Source organism: Sciurus vulgaris (genome assembly GCF_902686455.1).
Source record: "Sciurus vulgaris genome assembly, chromosome: 3".
NCBI classification, from domain to species: Eukaryota; Metazoa; Chordata; class Mammalia; order Rodentia; family Sciuridae; genus Sciurus; species Sciurus vulgaris.
Window position 1 is genome coordinate 184,317,994 of NC_136463.1, and position 18,049 is coordinate 184,336,042.

The 18,049-nt window shown below is 60.5% G+C and overlaps 1 protein-coding gene across 3 annotated transcripts in view; it reads left to right on the top strand.

Annotated features, from left to right (window-relative positions):
- SH3BP4 (SH3 domain binding protein 4) overlaps positions 1 to 18,049 on the top strand; it is a 69,853-nt gene that overhangs the window by 37,361 nt on the left and 14,443 nt on the right. For all 3 annotated transcript variants that reach the window (XM_079132272.1, XM_079132270.1, XM_079132271.1), the window contains one exon: positions 16,278 to 16,522. In XM_079132272.1, coding sequence (XP_078988398.1) covers positions 16,405 to 16,522 — 118 coding nt within the window. In that variant the 5' untranslated portion in view covers positions 16,278 to 16,404. The remainder of the gene's footprint in view (positions 1 to 16,277; positions 16,523 to 18,049) is intronic.

Consider the following 18,049-nt stretch of genomic DNA (forward strand, 5'->3'; position numbering starts at 1 on the left):
TGGGAATGTGCCCGTCAGGAACGTCTGGGGCTAACGCGTGACGTATGTGCAGGGAGGACGGCCAGTCTGGAAAGCAGTGTGCATCAGAGTGGGCCTTGTGACCCAGAGCACAGACTCCCCCTCTCCCCTGCTGTCACTTCTGCAGGGTGTCCTGTACCTACCCGACACCCTTGTAAGTTCTTCCTTTCCCTTTGGGACACTGAGTGACATTGAGCATCCACAGTGAGCCCAGGAACCTGCATTCGAGAGCTGGCTGGCCTGATGCGAGCCCCCTGGTGTCGGGAGCCCCCTGGCTGCCCAGTGCTGTCTCTCTGCCTTTCTGGGATTCGGGCTCGGAGGTGGGCGCATTCCTTACAAAGAGCTGTAAGGCGGGAGGGGCAGAGCATGCTGCTTTGCCTCGGACCCGCCATCAAAGGGCAGCCGGCGCCAGCCCCTGCCGCCAGGCACGGAGCTGCTGTTGAGCTCCCGAAGTTGGAATCCCACTGTCCTGTCACTGTACTGGCGTGAAGGCGTCTTGGTGGCGGCTTAGACCCCTGGGAGGGCCAGGACAGGCTTGTCCCCTGCAGCTGTTGCTCTGCCCTCGGCTCCACCACTAATCCCGGGCCGCAGCCATCTGTCCTGGCCCTGGAGCTGGGCGGGTCAGGACGTGGGGCCACCCGAGAGTGGAGCCACTGAGCACTGGCCGCCAGCCTCCTGTCCATGGTGCCAGGCAGAGGGACAGCAGTGGAGAGGGGAGCCCTGTCCTGTCTGCCTGGCCCAGCAGTTTGTCGCTTTCCCTTTGCTGGGGGATGGCTGTGGCCAGAAAGTCTCAGAGGGCTGCTGGCTGCAGGCAGCCATTCTGGGGTGGTGTGACCGGGCCTTGGGCCTCAAGGAGAATGTCCTGGGAGGGGACAGGCAGGCACAGGCGGGTGCCAGGCTGTGCACACCCCCAACAGGCAGAAGAGAGGAGCTTCCAAGGAAGATGGGGAGGACACACCCCGGTGCTGGGGACACACCTGCGAGATGGCACCCTCAAAGCCAGCTGCAGAGAACGGGGCGAGGACACCTGCATGAGCAGGAGGCTCTGAGCCCGGAGGCTCACCCAGGACAGCACCCTTGGGGCGGGGCACTCTCTGGCCCTCAGCGAGTCCTGAACTGGGCACTGTTCCAGGGCAGGTGGGAGGGAGGACAGCCACCTGCCGCAGCAGGCGTTTACACCCTGGAAGGAAGGCGGCTCCCACCAGCTGGCCCGGCCCCCTGCTGCTGCAGGGACTGTCGGCTTTAAGCACTGGATTCTGCCGGAGGCCTGAGAGAAGATTCCAGGAAGAGGAGGCCAGAGTGTGGTGTGAACCAAGAGGAGGCCGAGTCGGAGCCTGTGCCACCAGAACCCGTGCCTCCCGGCTCCTTTCTCACCTGCTGCATGGAATCGTGGTCCTTAGGTGCTCCGAGGTGGAGACCACGGGGCTCCTCCAGACTGCCCTGGGCTGGCTGTGCCCTCTGGCTCCCGTGGCACAGGGCCTCCCCTCCTGTAAGAACTGTGAGGAAAACCGGCATGGGGTACCCAGCCACAGGTCCCAAGCCCTTCTCCTGGGGAAACCCAGCCAGGTTACCATCTGTCCGTCTCCGCTGCACAGACGTGTCCCAGAGGCCCCGCTGAAAGACCGGTGATCCTCCCGGGGTTTGTGGTGATGCTCGACTCTGAGGTGAAGAGTCGGGCCTGGCTGTCCTGTTCACCCCTGCATGTGCACAGCACCGGACCCCATAGACCCTGCCCAGGCGGCAGGTTGGAGGGATTTGCATGAGGTTTCTCCATACCTGAGGACTCGTCTTTGCGCCTTGGGTAGGGTTTGTAAAATGTAGCCACCTCCTGGCCCTGTGGGGCCTGTTACTAAGGCGAGGACTTCTGTGGGGTGACTGGTCCCAGAGGTCCTGCAGAGGATATCCAGCCCCCACAAGCTCCCACGCCCCTGCTGGATACTCAGAGCCCACTGCCTAAGAGTCTCTCAGCCTCCAGCTAGCAGCCTCCTCACACCCAGCACAGATACCTTCGTAACCCCCTCTCAGGGCCTCTCAGGTAGGTGAGATGTGGGGGTGCAGTCTAAGGTCCAGACAGTAGGCCCTGGAGCAGCCTGGTCCTGCCACACTGTGGCTGGAAGCCCACAGACAAGTGGCTGGCTTCGCCACACCTCAGTGAAGACACTGGAAGGTGGAGGTCACAATCTCCGGAGGAGAGCTGGGGTGTTTGAAGTGAGTCAACACCCGACCACACCCAGTACCCAAAACAGTTTCCTAGGGTTGCTTACCAGAGTTGACTGTGTCAGGCTGACAACCTCGGGATTCATTCGGCCACAGACAATATTAAAAATACCTGTGTGCACTGAACTTCTGCAGACCTTTTTTCTTGGCCATATCTTGAACAGTACAGTGTGACCATGTGCAGCATTTACGTTGTGAGTCACATGGAGTGGGTCGAGGTGCGGGGAAGGTGTGCATAGGTCGCATGCAGGTTCCATCCTCTGTATGACGCAAGGTGATGTACCGTAGGACACCGGGACCCCCGGAACCCCTATCCAGGGACCACTGGGCCACAGAATGGGTGATTCCAGGCGGCAGCCAGGTCTTCTTGTCTGGAGACTCCAGGACTGAAATGGGGATGTCTGCAGGGCCCTGCTCCCTCTAAGGCCTCCGGGACAGGGTGCTTCTCACCCCTTCCTCCCTGCTGAGGTGGGGTGGGTGGCCCTGGCCTTCCTGGACTTCAACTATGTCACAGCAGTTACACCAGTTTTTGTCTCCACGGTCAGTGGCCGTCTTGTCTCTGTATCTAAATTTTCCTCCTAAAAGCACACCAGCGATTGGATTTAGGGCCTGCCCTAATCCATTATTCCTCTTAACATGACCACAGCTGCAGACCATTTCCAGACACCGCCACGTTCACCTCACGTGAGGACTTGGAGGTAGCTTTGGGGAGCACAGTCCTGCCCACGGAGCAGCCATGGTGGCTTGTCACCTGTGTTCCGGTTCCTCTCAGCTCAGGCCTGTGCCTTCAGTGTGTCTGGGAGCTGCTCAGAGCAGCTGTGGTCTGTCTGACCTCTGTTCTGGTGCGTGCTGGGTACCCGTGTCCTGAAACTCAGGGAGCCCCCCGGTAGCCTGTGTTCCCAGCAGCCTGCAGCCCTTTGCACACCAGCTCCTGTGCAGGGAGCACTGGCCACCGTGTCGCAGGCCTGGAGGTGGGGCCAGGGAGCGGGAGGGCCGACTCAGTCCCTGCAGACCCAGAGCTGTGAGTGGCCAGAGAAACCAGTAAATCAGCAGTTACACTGAAGTGATCAGACCTGTTACGTGGGGAGCCCAGGACATCAGAGCTGTGACCGCAGACCTGGTGTTGCCCTGGCAACATCCCTTCTGCAACACGCATGTCTCAGGGCACTGGCCACTGCTCAGAGCACCCCGTGGACGGCCGACTGGGTGGAGATAGGTCCTGGGGTCCCTCCTGCGTTCAGCACAAGTCTGTGATTGACAGCCACGGAGAGGGACCCAGAGTCCTCACCAGACAGCGGGAGCGTGCTGCCTAGGCTCCGTGTAGACAGTGATGGCAGTGACGGCCGGGAGCTTGTTCCTTGAGATTCTTCAGGGGGCTGGGGGAGTCCCTGGGCACGGCGCTCTCCCTCCCTGTTCTGTTCCCACGCCCTTTGCCCTTCTCCTGGAGAACGCGGGGCTGAGCAGGGACTCGCTAGCCAGCTGCGTTGTGGGGAGGCTCTCCCTTTGACTGCCTGTGGCCAGGGGACCCCAGGCCCAGCCCAGCCACTCTCACAGATCCCTGCTGGCCGCGTGACCCACCCTGACCTCCCACCCCTGCCGCTTCCCTGGGCACCTCCTTGTCCCCCTGACTCCTGTGTGCCTTGCCATCTGCCCAGCCAGTCCCCACCACAGTCTGAGAACCAGAAGGACCCTGAGGTCAGGCGGGAGCCAGGGCCCACGCCAGGAGGCCACACAGGACTCGGGCGGCTGGGCCTCGGTGCCGGGCTGTGGGGCCGGAGGCAGGAACGTGGGTAGCCCAGCGCCTTTGTCTGGCTTAGCCCAGGCTGCGGGGTGTCAGCCCACGGGAAAGACAGCGTGCGTCTGCTTATGATAGACGTTCCCAGACAGCTTTCCCCTTCCTTGTCTTTTTCCAGAATTGCTGTCTCTTGACGATTCAGTGAAGATGAGATTCCGTTTGTTCTGGAAGACGGGGTAAGACCCTAGCAGGGCGTGTTGGCCGCTGCAGTCAGGGATGGGGTCTTCCGCCCCCCCGGCCCCTGCGCCTCCCCTTGTGGGTCTGAGTTGGGTAGTAGCGCAGGGACTGGGCGTGCATGTTCGTTGGTACTGCCAGTTATGGTCTCGGTTGGTGCACATGCTGCTGTGGACTGGCCGGCCCACAGCACAACCTTGGTTTTCTGGCAGGATGCTGGAAGAACAGCTTCCCTGCTGTGCCCAGGGTGCCTAAGGGGGCTCTGCCGCCTGGTCTTGTTCCTCGCCTGCCCTGTGGGTTTCTGAAGGTGTGAGCCAGCCCTGGGTGCAGGGGTCTTAGAGACCCTAGTTATGGGCTACCTTTAAGAGATGGCTTTGCGTGGCTCTCAAGGTGGCTTAGCAAGCGTTTTTAACTCGCGCTCTGCGTCCCGAGGAGTAATCACCAGTTGCCTGGCAGTGGACTCACCGGTCAGGAATGCACGGTGAGCAGGACTGGGCCCAGGCCCGCGGCTTCGGGTCTGAGGAGAGTGTTTAGGAAGTGTGGGGCAGGGCCAAGTCTGCTCGGGTTTAGAGTCTCACTTCGTGCACTTCTTAGAGTCTCAGTCCTATTAGATGTGACAAGGAGGGACAGGGAGGTGCGTGCTGGGAGCAGGGGCCACCCAGCCAGGAGCGGGGCTGTGTCCAAACCCAGCATTCGGCAGGGCAAGCTGGCCTCCCGGCTGCCAGTTCCCAGTCTCACCTTGGTCCTTGGTGGTGAGAGCTGAGAGGGTCCTGGGGTGATGGGAGCTCACAGAGCGCACTGACACAGGCCGGGGTGGCCACTGTGTGGCCCGCCAGCCCCTGCTGGCCAAACCCCGTGCAGCCTGTGGTAGCCCCGCAGACTGGGCAGCTCGACCAGCAGGGCTCTGCTGTCCCCCAGCCACGAGGCCTGAGGTCCAAAACCCAGCAGTGTTGACCCGGGAGGCTGGAGGCAGAAGCCTGTCCTCTCCCCAGCTGCCTTCTGACACACGGACAGTGGAGGAGCAGAACGCAAGGCTCTGGTGACCGACTCACAAGATCAATGCCTGGCGGTCAGGCACAGCCCTGGGCTGTCCCGATGGCATTTTATCGCCTGGTGTGCAAAACTCCGACGCCCCCAGGAGTGGAAGTGGGCACCCCTGTTCTGCTTCTGAGTCTGGAAGGCCGGGGACTCCCTCGGGTTGCTCGCACATCGGTTCCGGCTGCTGTGAAGCATCTGCCGTGCTGGGAGGGGCGTTTTGGGATACAAGCAGGGCAGGCCTGGCTGTCCTCCCCACCTTCAGCATCACCGTGGCCAGCACTGAGGGTGCAGGCAGACATCCTCCCCAAACTGACGTGCACCGATCTCAGAAGAGCTGGGGAACACAGGATTCAATGTGACAGGAGAATCACCCGGACACCTGGAGCTCGCCTCCCGTGGCTGTTCGTTCACCCCCTTTTTTTGGGGGGGTGTATATCCTCAAGTAGTTCAAAAGGACAATCCAGTCCTGCTGTGGTCCTGTTGGCTGAAGTGCCTTGACTGAATTGTTCACCCTCTCGTGTTCCTGAACACCTCTGTTGGCCTTCGGTGGCCTCTCATCCTCGTGGGGTCTCTCAAACCTCATGAGATCATCCTCTTGGGGTGTCCACGCACCCACTGGACACCATGACCGTCGATGTGCGACCTCTTTCTTAAACTGGGCGGCCAGATAACAGCTGCCTTCTCCATGCGGGTCCAGGGTGCTGGGGTCAGCCCCTCCCCTGCCTTTCCCCAGGTGGACTCTTGTCTGGCCGCGGCACACCCCTGAGAGGTTGGCAGCGGATTGCTTTAGACCATGAGTTTCAGGGGGAGCCATGCCAGGGTGCCCACATTAGGCCAGGTTTTCTGAAATGCAGCAGCGATGCTCCTTGGGGTTCAGAAAGCCCCTGCATGTTGGACCCGCCCACCCACAGAGACACTGTCCTGTGCAGGGGCAGGCCAGAGCCTGCAGGGTCTGGTGTCTGGGGTGGTTACATCATCAGCAGACCCTCGGGATGTGCAAGAGGCTGAATGAGGCTTCCGGTAACTCACCGGCTCTGTCTGCAAGTTCATTCTACAAGAATGGAGCTTTTTGTGAGTAAGGTGCCCTTCTAGGTTTGGGGGTGGGGATGCGGTCCAGTGGGGACAGGACCTTGGCCCCTGTGCTCCTCCTGGGGTGGGTGCTACCGCTGGCTGGGGTCAGATTTAGGAGGTCCCTGCTCACCCCTCCACGATCTCGGCCAAGGTTTGAGCAAAGGAGACGTGGGTGTGAGTGGCGGTGGCTTTGAAGCCTCCCTCAGTGAAGAGCTCCCGGGAGAAAGGGGCAGAGGAGGGGCCGCAGACCCGGCGCGGGGCACGCCCTCAGTTCCCCTGCTTTCTTTAACCCAGTTTCTTGGTGACGGGAGTGCTGCACCGTGTGGAGTCACACCCAGCTGGGACAGGAAGAATTTGCTCATGAGTTCACCCTCCAGAGGAGCCAGAAAACAGACAAGACCAAAAGATGGCCGTGGGGCCTGGCTGACTGGTGGTCACGTGGACCCCCTGGGCTGAGGCAGTGAGGTCGGGGCCACTTGCCTGCCAGTGGGAACAGCCAGTGCTGTTCCTGGGGCAGAAATGAGTTAAACTGCGTCCATGGGGAGACAAGGTTGAGGCAGGTGGGGTCCAAGTGCAGTGCTGTCTGAGGAGAGTGGCCTGGTTGTGTGGGAGTCGGGGTGTAGACAGGAGTCAGGTGGGAGGCTGCCGTGGTGCCTGGTGGGAGCAGGTAAAGATGAGGCCAGGCTGACCCAGCTGGTGAACTTGGGGCAGGGACAGGGAGCAGTCTGGAGAACTCCCCTGTGTGTGTGGTGGTGTCTGGCAGAAGGATGGACCGACTGTCCCCGCTGTGTCTCTGGTGCTGCTTCCCTCTCAAACCAGAAGCTCTGCTCCGGAGCTTCTCGGGGGTCGTGTTGCTCGCCCCTCATTTTCCATGTGAGGGAACTGCAGTCCAGAGTTCCCAGGCGCTGCTAGAGCTCGAGACTTATTCTGTTAAAGAATGGAAATTTTAAAAGAACAGGAAGTTAAATTTTCTAGTTGGAAAGATTATGTGATATTTTAAATTGATAATTGACCAGAACATGGGAAGGAGATGGAAGGTGCGATCTGTGGCCGCGAGCAGGAAGATGGAGCCGGCCAGAGACAGCGCAGGGCGGGCAGAGGTCTTCCTCGAGGGGCTGGCGCTCCTCGGGGTTTCCTCAGGGCAGGATCGTAGTTGCTGCATTTAAAATGCCAGATAGAGAAGTCAGTGACTTCTTTTTGCAGCAGTGATCCCCTAAGAATACGAAAAAGCGCTGGCACCCTGTGGCAACTACATCAAAACCCGAACCTAGTGTACATGCTCTGGAGATGTTGTCTGTTATTTTTGCCCTGAGTCTCCCAGCCAGGAGCTGGAGGCTGCTGGTGGGTGCCACGCTCTAAGTCCATAAAAGCCACACACATCACACAAGCTCTTAGCCTTGACATCAGGGAGGGGTAGTCTGTGGCCCACCACTTCAGTTTATAAATAAAATTTTATTGAAACATGGTCACAGACATTTGCCTCTTGTTCTTGTTGGACCGCAACAGCAGAACTAAGTCTTTGCTGTGGAGGTTGTTAAAATGGAGACCACCATATTTCTTGAAGAAAAGACGAAATAGCATGAAGATGTTAGAGTTCTTACCAGTGGGATTCCCCCCACCCTCAAAAAATAATTCCAGTAGGATTACTTTAAATGGTGGGAAAACATTCAATGACATTATCCTAAAGTTCATTGGGAAGAAAAAATTCGGCAAAAACAACTGACAGGACTTTGAAGGAGAATGGCCCCTGCAAATAGTTCTCCCACATTGGGTGACCATCGTGACCTGGCAAGAGTGGACGATGCTGTTGGCAGGCAGTGACACAGGGCAGCCCCGCTCATCTGCACGCACCAACACGCGTGCGGTCAGGGACTCTGTGCAGGAGCAATGGCCCAGCTGTTCGCTTATTAGTTTTGTGAAGTCCAGACTGAGAACAGAATGAACTCTGCACACTCACGTCAGCACACAGACCTGTTTTGAGTAAAGGGAGATGCATAGCTGTGAGCGGCAGCGTTGCGCCCAGCGAGCCCTGGTGTCGGGTGGGGGCGATCGACGTCTGCCTCGCCGGCACTTTGTCAGGTGAGCAGGCGGGAGCGCAGGCGGCGCGCGGGGGTTGTGGCCGTGCGGAGAGGAAGTCTAAAACAACAGAGCAGGGGACGCGGCCGCAGTGGACGGCAGGAAGTTAGTGGCAGGCCCACCACCCCAGGGGGCGGGTTCCGAGAAGGGCGTCCTTGGGCGACCTTAGTGTCCTTTGGCAGCACAGCGAGTGCTCACATACCAGGGCGGCAGCCACCGTTGGTGTGCGTGTGCATCCGTGGCGGGATACCGCGTGGCATGGGACTGTGTGAACCGGGTCTGAACGGCAGTCACAGGAAGGTGAGCTGTTCTGTCCCCACTTGGGAGATTGGCAAGGTTTTCTTGAGCCGCGGTTGAGGGTGAGTGGCCACGACCTTCCAGGAGCGTTTGGCAAGGCCTCGGGAAAGTGTCCTGAGAAGGTGACCCAGAGTGCTGCACACCGTCAGGTGTGACGAAGGCCACTGCTGGCCGTTGCAGTCACGGGCACTGCGGAGCTGCCCAGGGGAGCAGGTGGCGAGCTGCAGGGGAGGGTGAGTCTGGGTTGGCCTGGCTGGCTTTGGAGACTTTCCTCTCTCGACGTCAGTGTGTCCCTCCTGGATCTGCCTCCTCTCAGGCAGCCCGCGGCCCCTGGTGGGGGGATCCCAGGGCGCAGAGGAAGAGGCCGAGCAGAAGCAGGGTCCTCGCCCGGGCACGCTGCACTGGGAGGCTCGGGCTCTCGGCGTGAGAGCGGCCCCTGCACCGAGCACGCCTCTGCTCGCGGGGAGCGGCGCCGCTGGGCCAGGTGTGCCGCGCCCGTGAGATTGGGAGCCCTTCTTATAAGGTGCGCTTTTTAATTATGCAAAGGAAGAAAACTTAGGGAGACGAAGGCAAGCCCGCCTGCCTGCCGGCAGTGTGAGTGTGGAGTCGCGCTTCCCAGCAGACGTCTAGTACACTTCTTGAAGCGGCGTAGGTTTCGTCGTAGCATCTGGCTGTTTCCCAGCGGCGGTGTATGGATTTCCCCATTCTATCAAACATTCCAGGATGAGCGCCACCTCGGGAGAGGTGCAGGGCCCCCAGCTGGCCCGCCAGTGCCCCGGGGCAACTGGCCGCCTCCGTGTCTACGTCCCTGAACACTTTACACCCTCACTTTCCTGGGGGCAGTGGGATGGGAGGAGGGACAGGAATTCTGTCCTCCTCCATCCCTGAATGAATCCTGCTGAGGCTGGCTTGTGATTGGTCATTGCTGTAGCTAACCGGTTAGGAGCTCGGGGCCAGCAGCACTTCAGGAGCAAAAGTCCTCCCGAGTGCTTGCTTTGCTGGCTGCTGGACTCTCATAGGCTGGTGAATGGCATTGGAACTGCTCCTTTCCATCTTAGCCTGTCCACCCGGGAGGAGGCCGTGGGACCCTCGTCCCTGCACTGCCATCTCTGCCTGGCAGTGCCCCACAGACTTCATGCAGTCAAGATGTCTGCTCACCTTGAGCCATTTTGCTTGGTGGGGTGGGTTAGTCTCGGCTCGGCTCGGCTCTACTCTGCCCAGGAAAGACCCTCAGGAACCCCCCCCCCTTTCCTTTGTTTACAGTGCTGAGGGTTGAACCCAGTGCCTCGCACGTGCTAGGCAAGTGCGCCACCACTGAGCCACATCCCCGGCCCAGGACGCCCCTTTCAATACAGCTAAGTTCCCGCACCTGGGTGGGAGCGGGGCCTGCCCGATGTGCGCTTCCCAGAGGGGAGTCCAGGATCGGCTTTGAATGTCATCTAAGTGTGTCCTAGGACAGCTGCCAGTCTCTTGGAGGTGGAGGTAGAAAACAGTGGTCAAACGTGCGTGAACTTAAAGCACAGTATTAATTTTTGAGGAACTTGGCACATGAGTGAATAATGCTGGAAACAAGTCCTCCTTGTGCCCCGGTGCAGTCTTGAGCAGCACGTCCCTTGGAGCCAGGAGTCCCAGGCCAGCCCTGGCACGTGAAGGTCCCTCTCGCACAATTTCAGAGATAATTGTGCTTTTTCTTCCTGGTTGGCCGGGGACCAGAGCTGGGAAGAGTTCTGGTCTGGACTGATCATGCGACCCTCCAGCCGGGCTGTGGGCCGTGGGCTGCATCACATGGTGGGTCAGCCTTCATGTGACTCCCTGGGCAGGCCGCAGGCTACCACTGTGGTGAGCAGCCTCTGAATACCACACTTTGACGGGCACTCAGTGGGCCACGTGTGCCTTAGTCCCTGGACTCTGGCTTTCACTCAGAAGAAAGATGATGGGGACAGAAGGGGACAGTGCAGAGTGCCCTCCATGGGACACGTGATGTGACCAGCAGCCGCCGTGGCTGTGGTCTCACGAGTGCCCTGAAGATGCGGTAGAACGCTGCCCTTGCTGCCCGTCCCGTGGGAGCCCCCTTCTCTGCTCTCCCGTGGGTGTCCGACTCTGGTGTGGGCTTCCCAGCTGGTGGTAGTGAGGAAAGGGACAGGGCTGCACTCCCCTGCAGCCTCTGTGGCCCCTAAAGCATGAGAAGGAAGGACACCTTCGTCCATCCACAGAGGGCCCCGGGCAGCACAGTGTGGCGCTGCTCCAGCTGGGAGGGATGGAGAGCAGCCAGGTGACCAGCTTTCACGCCATCAGGGGAGCTGGGAACTACGAGGCGGCAGCAGCAGACCAGCAGCTGTGGTGCCCGGGTGGGGGCAGTTCCCACGTGGAGGCCGCAGTGAACCCAAGGGCACGCAGGTCAGAGGAGGGCTTCCGTTTGCAAGGGCACTGGACAGGGAAGGGGTCGGTGTCAGGCGGGAAGGTCACAGAGCAGCTGAAACCGGGAGCCTACCGTGTCTTCAGAGGGCGAGTGGGGAGACAGGCACAGCTGGAGGCCAGTGCTGAAGACAGCAGTGTGGGCGCTGGGGCACCCCGGGTGTGACGGAGGTGCAGCCGGGGCAGGTTCGCAGCGGTCCCCGAGGGTCCACAAGGGCTTCAAGCACGGTGTGCTGGCAGTCGCAGCCCCTCAGCTGGTGGACGGAAGGGGCCGTGCTGTGGAGGGACAGTGCCCTCCCTCCTCCTCTCCCTGACCCCGTTGGACTTCTTACTGTGCCACCATCCCCGCCCTCCAGCTTCCTCTCTTTCCACGGCAGAGAGAGCGAGTGGGGGCAAGTGCCTGCCCTGCATGTGGGTGGGTCACGGGCGGTCACTGCTGGCCTGGCCGAGCCCACGTTCTCTGTGTTTCTCAGATAAGGGCCCCTCAAAACTAGGTATGCCTGATTCCCACACCTAGCACTGGCTGTGGAGCCTGTTCCTAGAAGTTGGAGCTAAGGGACCTTGAGGTGACCTTGCACTACAGCCAAGGTGGATGTGGCCCCCGGGAGCTGGAGTGCCCGGTTCTGCTGTGAGGCTCACACGTTCACCCAGGGGCAGGGCACAGGGCTGACTCTCGCCAGATGGGCAGTGGTACCCATTCTGTCCCCAGAGCCTGTGGTGCCAGTGGGTCCGGCCTTGCTTCCCAGAAGGCGCAAAGTCCAGTGTGCTGGGTGGGTCCCTCTGCCACAGGAGCCGAGGAGTGCCCTCTCCTGTGGCCTCTCCACTTGAAGCATTGCCCAGGTCGCTTGGGTCCAGACTTGGAGGCCAGTCCATGGCTTCACCGTTGTTGTGAGGGAGGTAGCTGGGGTACTGACCCGTGGTGGTGGCCCCTGTGCTCCTGTAGCATGTGACTTCTGGAAACAGGTGCCCCTGGAACACCTCTTTTGGGCAGTAGGGAGGTGAGCACGTGAGGGTCCTGGGGGCAGAGGCTGGAGCCCTAGGAGCTGGAGAGGCCCAGGCTGTGCTGCTAACCTGGGGGAAGTCTGATCAAATCACATGGCGCCCCCAAGCCGTGGGGACCCGGTCATCCCAGCGCATGGCGGGGTGGGGCCCCTGGAGCAGTGTCCCCACACTCTCCAGCACAGCGGCAGGACACGGGACCTGCCCTGGGCACGCGGAGGCACGCGAGGACTTCGCGGCATGCCCACGTCTGGCGCCTCTTGTGGGCCGGCTTTGCCGAGTGCTTCTCGGGCAGCACCTGTGCAGAAGGGCCAGCTGGGTTCCTCTGTGGGTCTGTGAGTGGGTCTGCTTTCTCAGGCGGGACAGCTGCTCAGAGACCTCCTTCTTAGGGTCTGCCTTTTCTCTGAATGCATAGACCTTGACACAGGAAAAGTCACTGGTGTTAAGCAGGACCCAGGAGGGCCAGCGGCTGCCTGCTGTCCTCCAAGCCTTGAGACTCACGCTGGCGGTGCCGACCAGGGTGGGCTGCGTGATGCCGTCTTCAGAAGTGATCGCCGGGCCTGTTGAGCCACAGCATCCAGGGATGTGAGGGTGCCCACCCAGGAACCCTGTTGGTGTTTTAGAAATCCACACCTGGATTTCAGAACAGGAGCGTTCCTGGGTTCTGTCTGCTGTGTGATCAACTTGCGGCGGCCACTGAGTGCCTGAAGATCGCCCAGACACCCACCCAGAACCTCTGAGCCGCCGATCTCCGGTCATAGAATTCCTTCCTTCGTTCCTGTCTGGGCACCAGCTCACAGCACGCAGGAACCAAGGCACAGGCCTGGGTCTCATAGGCTTATGTTCTTAGGGGAAGTCGGCCACAGACAAGGACCTCCAGGGGTGGTAAGCAGGGACAGAGGGCAGGTGAGGGATGCTCCTGTGCCCCCACATTTCAGGCAGAGACCTGTATGAATAGGTGGTTGTTTGGTGACTGTCTAGGCAGGGCTTCCCAGGTGCAGGAACAGCCTGTGAGAGGCCTGTGGTGGATGGGCTTGGGAGCTGGGACCTTCAGGGAGAGCCCCGAGCCCGCAGGAGCAGCCACACGGGTCTGGAGTCCTGGCCAGCACGCCCGAGGCTCAGGAGTCTTGGGGTGGGGAGGGCCTGGCGGAGACTACTAATTGAAGGGAGCACAGAGCTGGGTGCAGCCCCGGCGGGAAGGAGCTGATGACGGTAATGGAGTCAGCGTGCAGGTGCCCAGCGGGTTCAGACAGAGGTTGTGCTGAAGGTAGGGCTGCCGGGGTGTGTGCGGCCAGGGAGGGGTCTCTGGCTTCTGGGCTGGCTGAAGGAGTTGCCAGTGACAGGTGGCAGGCTGCGGGAGGAGCTTTGGGACCAGTCCCAGGGTTGGGTTTGTGCCCTGGAAACTCAAGACGCCCTTAGTGCTCAAGCAGACCCCTCCCCACAGGCAGGCCGCGGGAGTGTGGGGTTCAACCTGTCGGAGCCCAGCGGGTCTGCCGTGCTTCCAGGGGCCCAGGCTGCCCGGCCTCGGGGCTCACGGCTCCGCGGGGTTGCTGCAGTCACCCCTGCTGGCCCGCGTCTCAGAGGGCAGGTGCTGAGCGTCTCGTGTTACCTTCCTGACTCCTGAAAACGCTGTATTGCACACATCACACCCATGTCCACATGCGGGGGAGGCAGCGTCATGAGCCTTCACGTGTCTAACTGAAGCGGAGTGAGCACGGCAGCCGTCACCCTGCTAGAGCCACAGCGGCTCAGGGCGTGGCGCTTCTCCGCTCCCAGTCTCCAGGGGATCCCGTATGTTGCCTTTGCTCCTGGGCCAGCGCCGTGAGTCACGGGACTCGGGGAGCCGGGAGGAGAGGGAGAGGCAGGCCCAGGGCTTCCTGGGAGCCCAGCAGGGGCTAGGCCAGTCCAGTTGCAGACGCTGCCACGCGGGCCCATCCTGGGAAACGGCAAGGCCATGTGTGGAGGAAGCCAGCGACCAACCTGGAAGGGCAGGTGGGAGCACGCAGGCCCGCAGCAGAGCTTGGCTTTCGTCAGGGCATGAGGAACTGCGGCAGGGTTTTGCGCAGGGGGTGGCCATGACCTCAGAGGACGGCTTGAGCAAACCGGAGGCTAAATCAGAGGTGGGAAGGGTAGGTGAGCCCTGGCTGGGGAGAAGTGGTCAGCAGGCGGGAGCCGAGGAGCCTGAGGAGCAGAGGAGCAGAGGAGGCTCAAGTATCTCACCGCCGGGAGGGCCGGGGCACCTTGGTGGGGCCCTCTCCACCTGCACCGCTTCACCTGCCACCCCACCCTGCCATGTCCGGTTAGGGAAGGCCTCTGGAGGAGGCAGCCATCCAGGCCTGGTCCACACTGGGGCTGGCTGCCTCTTTCTTTGCTGTTAAAAAAAATAGTCCCCCAAGGTCAGGGGTGAGTGTCCCTGTTTGCACTCGCTCTGAAGCATCGATGGTGTCAGGACCCTGTTCCAGGGCTGCCTGTCACCAGCCCTGGAGAAAAAGCTGACATTCTGGGGACTTCTCTGGGCACTGAAGACCACAGGACAAACGTGCCCACAGGGTGGAGAGGGTCTGTGTGAATGAGCACATTGAAGCCAGTGGGAATGTGGCATGGGCAGCCTCCACGTGCATCCTCAGCTATTACGGGAACACAGCCCGCACCACAGCCCAGCAGAGCTGGCTCGCCCCTGGCCACACTCACCCTGCCTGGATAAGTCTGGCCCACCCAGATGTGCCCCACTTCTCCGGGTGAGGCTGCCCCCATCCAGGACCTGGAGGGAAGTGGGGTCACCCAGTAGTTCTCTTGGACCCTCCTTCACTGTGGGTCTCTGAGAGAAAACAGCACATTTCTAACTCAGAGCAAAGTCACCTTTCTAAGCAACACCAGTGATTTCCGAGAGTCCCAGGGGAAGAGCCCAGTGCTCTCAGGCCTGACCCAGCAGATGCCAGCTCTCCATCACGCCCTCTGGGCAGCCCCTGGCCCCACCAGGCAGCTGCCCTTGCGACAGCGCTAAGTGGGGGTCCTCATAGGCTGGGTAGCCTGGAGCTCCAGCAGCGAGCTTGGGAGCTGCGTGCAGTTCACAGCACGGCCCTCTCCCAGAGCCTTTGGTACAGGAGTGGGGCCTTCTGGGTCTTGAGGTGGGAGGGAAGCCTTGCTGGAGCTGCTGCAGGCTGGCCTTCCAGCCTCAGGGCCGGCCGTGGTGGTGGAGGCCACGTTTGGGGAAACGATGCTTTGTGTTCCACGCCCAGCTCAGTGGATTGCCCTGCTCATTCTCCACCCAGACCAAACCAGTCACCTGTCACCCACCAGGTCACAGACAGGGAGCAGAACTTATCAGGGTCCGTGCTGAACACGGGGCGTGCCTGAGCCGCGAGCTGGGGGTGCAAAGCCTCTCTGCCTACTTTAGAGCAGTGGTAGGGCCTCAGGTGCCGCCAGAGCACGCCCGGGTCGTTCAGGGGCTCCTGAGTGGTCACCTTGGCCTAGGGAACCTGGGGTCATGTCCAGATGAGAGTCGCCTGTTCTCAACTCCCAGTGCCGCAAGCCAGCCAGCCACTTGGTTGTCCCAGACCCCTCCCAGCGCGTGATTCTTACGTTCCCGCCTCAGGAGGGCGGATGCCTCCCACAGAGCCCACCTGCCCCTGCCCAGGGCTCAGGAAACGCGCCCTGGTTTCACAGGCAGATGCCATGCTGCGATCCTGATGGCCACTGTGCTTACCACTTTGGTTGGGCCTGGGGCTGGGATGTGGCAGGGAGCACCCCTCCAGGCCTGGAGAGCGGCAGTGCTGCCCACTTGCTGCTGCCCAGGTGCCAGGTCACCCATGCGGCTCCTCCCAGGGGACCAGCTGCTCTCTGGACAGACGAGGCTATTTCTGCTTTCCTGAGCCCTGGGCCTGGCAGCGTGGACTGCGTTGTCCTGTGTCGTCCTCTTTGCAGAATGGGCTGACCAGGTGCTGGGACCCATCTCACAAGCGCCATTGTGCCCTGGGAGGAGTGGCCGCATGCCCAGCAGGCTGGGGAGATGGCACAAAGTGGGTACAGTGCAACCCTCCCTGCCTCTGGGCCAGCGGGAGAGAAACGGGCCTCTCATGGACCGGCCTGGAAGGAGGAGAATGCCCTCCTCCCCTGAAAGGACTCTGGAGGCCACGTTGCACTTGCTCAGGGAACTTTCTTCCTCCTGCTCTTTCAGGAAGAAGCACACTGCCGAGCCGCCGCTGCCGCGCAGCGTGGTTGCTTAAAACAGAAGCATCGCTGCTGCTCCAAGAAGCAGAGGAAGAGACATGCGCCCTTAGTGGCCCCCTGGCCAGGGTTTCCAGATGGCAGCCCAGCGGATCCGAGCGGCCAACTCCAGCGGCCTCCCTCGGTGCAAGTCAGAGGGGACCCTGATCGACCTGAGCGAGGGGTTCTCAGAGACCAGCTTTAATGATGTCAAAGGTGAGCCCCAGCCAGCCACGGAGGGGAGGCCTGGGGCTCCTCGTGCCTCAGCCTCAAGGGGCCCACTCCCCAACAGGCCACTGGCTTCCATTCAGAAAACTGAACTACAGCTCTGTGTCCTGTTACACACTCGGCCCTGGGTCAGCGGCCCCTGGCCTGGGTGTTAGGTGTGTGGGGAGGGGGCTTCGATGGAACCCTCCATCCACACGTCTGTTCTCTCTTGAGGAGATTTGGTGACAGGAAGTAGCTTGGTGGTCCTGGAATCTAGGGAAAGGAGGGTGTCCGCAGTAGACGAGATATCGGGAAACACCCGAGGACAAAGCAGCGGCCTGGGACGGGAGGCGGACCTGTCCCCGCGGGTCTGCTCTTTATTTTATCCTGTTCTGGCCTTGAGATCTCTGTCACGGTTGGTTAGCGCGGCCCTTGTGGCGTGAACGCACAGTGACGTGGTTGTGAGCCAGTACAGGTGTACAAAACCAGCCGGACAGCCACATTGGCCCCTGTGACCCCTGCAGGTCTAGGAGGCGGCCCCAGGGCCTCTTCACCCGGGCTCGCTGGCGGGTGGCCTGGTAGAATTGGGTTGAGGAGGATCATTCAGACACTTCCTCAGCAACCACCTTGCCCTCACCAGCCGCTTCCAGGCTTGTGTTCCCTGGTGCCCTGGGAGCTGCAGCGGGAGCCACATGGTTGGTATCGCGGGCTTTGGCCATCTGAGCAGTTGCTGCAGTTGATCACCCAGGTCCTCCGGGAGCACAGCTGAGCAGGAGGGACTTTCCCATGGTCCTAAGCCCTTGGTACAAACCTGGAACTAAGAAATGTTTTTCCCCAGATGCATGTGTGACCCCCACCCTGTATCCCCAACAGGCTGACTACTTCCTCGTTGATTGGCAGCTCCCTTCCATCTTATCCCTAGCATCTTCCTCCTGCCCCTGGTTTATTTACCCTTGTAGCCCTGAACATCGCTTTTATTAAGACAGGCATGTGGAACCTTGAGGTTTTATAAGATGGCAGCAGGGTTCTTGGGTGTTACTATAAATCTCTTTGCCATTTATTTCTCCTAGTCTGATAATGGGCGTTGCTTTCTCACTTTATAGTCCAGCGGGTCGGGTTTGAAACTAGAGAGTGAGCGCCTAACTTGGGTGGTATGGGCCATGGTCTCAGAGTAAGGGGTGAAGAAAGCTCAGTTTTTAAAAATAATGATAATCTTGAGTATGAGCAGGGCCAGTTCAGTGATGGAGAAGGCAGCAGGTCAGGTTGGACCTCGGGGCCTCTGGAGTCTGTCTGCGAGGGCCAGCCGGCAGCTTCCCAGGACCGTTGGGGTACAGGCTTGCAGGGTACACGCTTCAGCCAGAATTCCTGCTGCGCAGTCTTCTCCCCTGATGGGGTTTCACTGGGCAGAGGATAGAAAATGTGCCGGTCAGTTCACTGAGTTTGCAACACTCAGGGAGCTTTTTGTATTAAAATCAAGGTACCTGTGAATGTGGGCACCACTCCCCAGAATTCAGTAAGATGGGATTCGATAGTGAT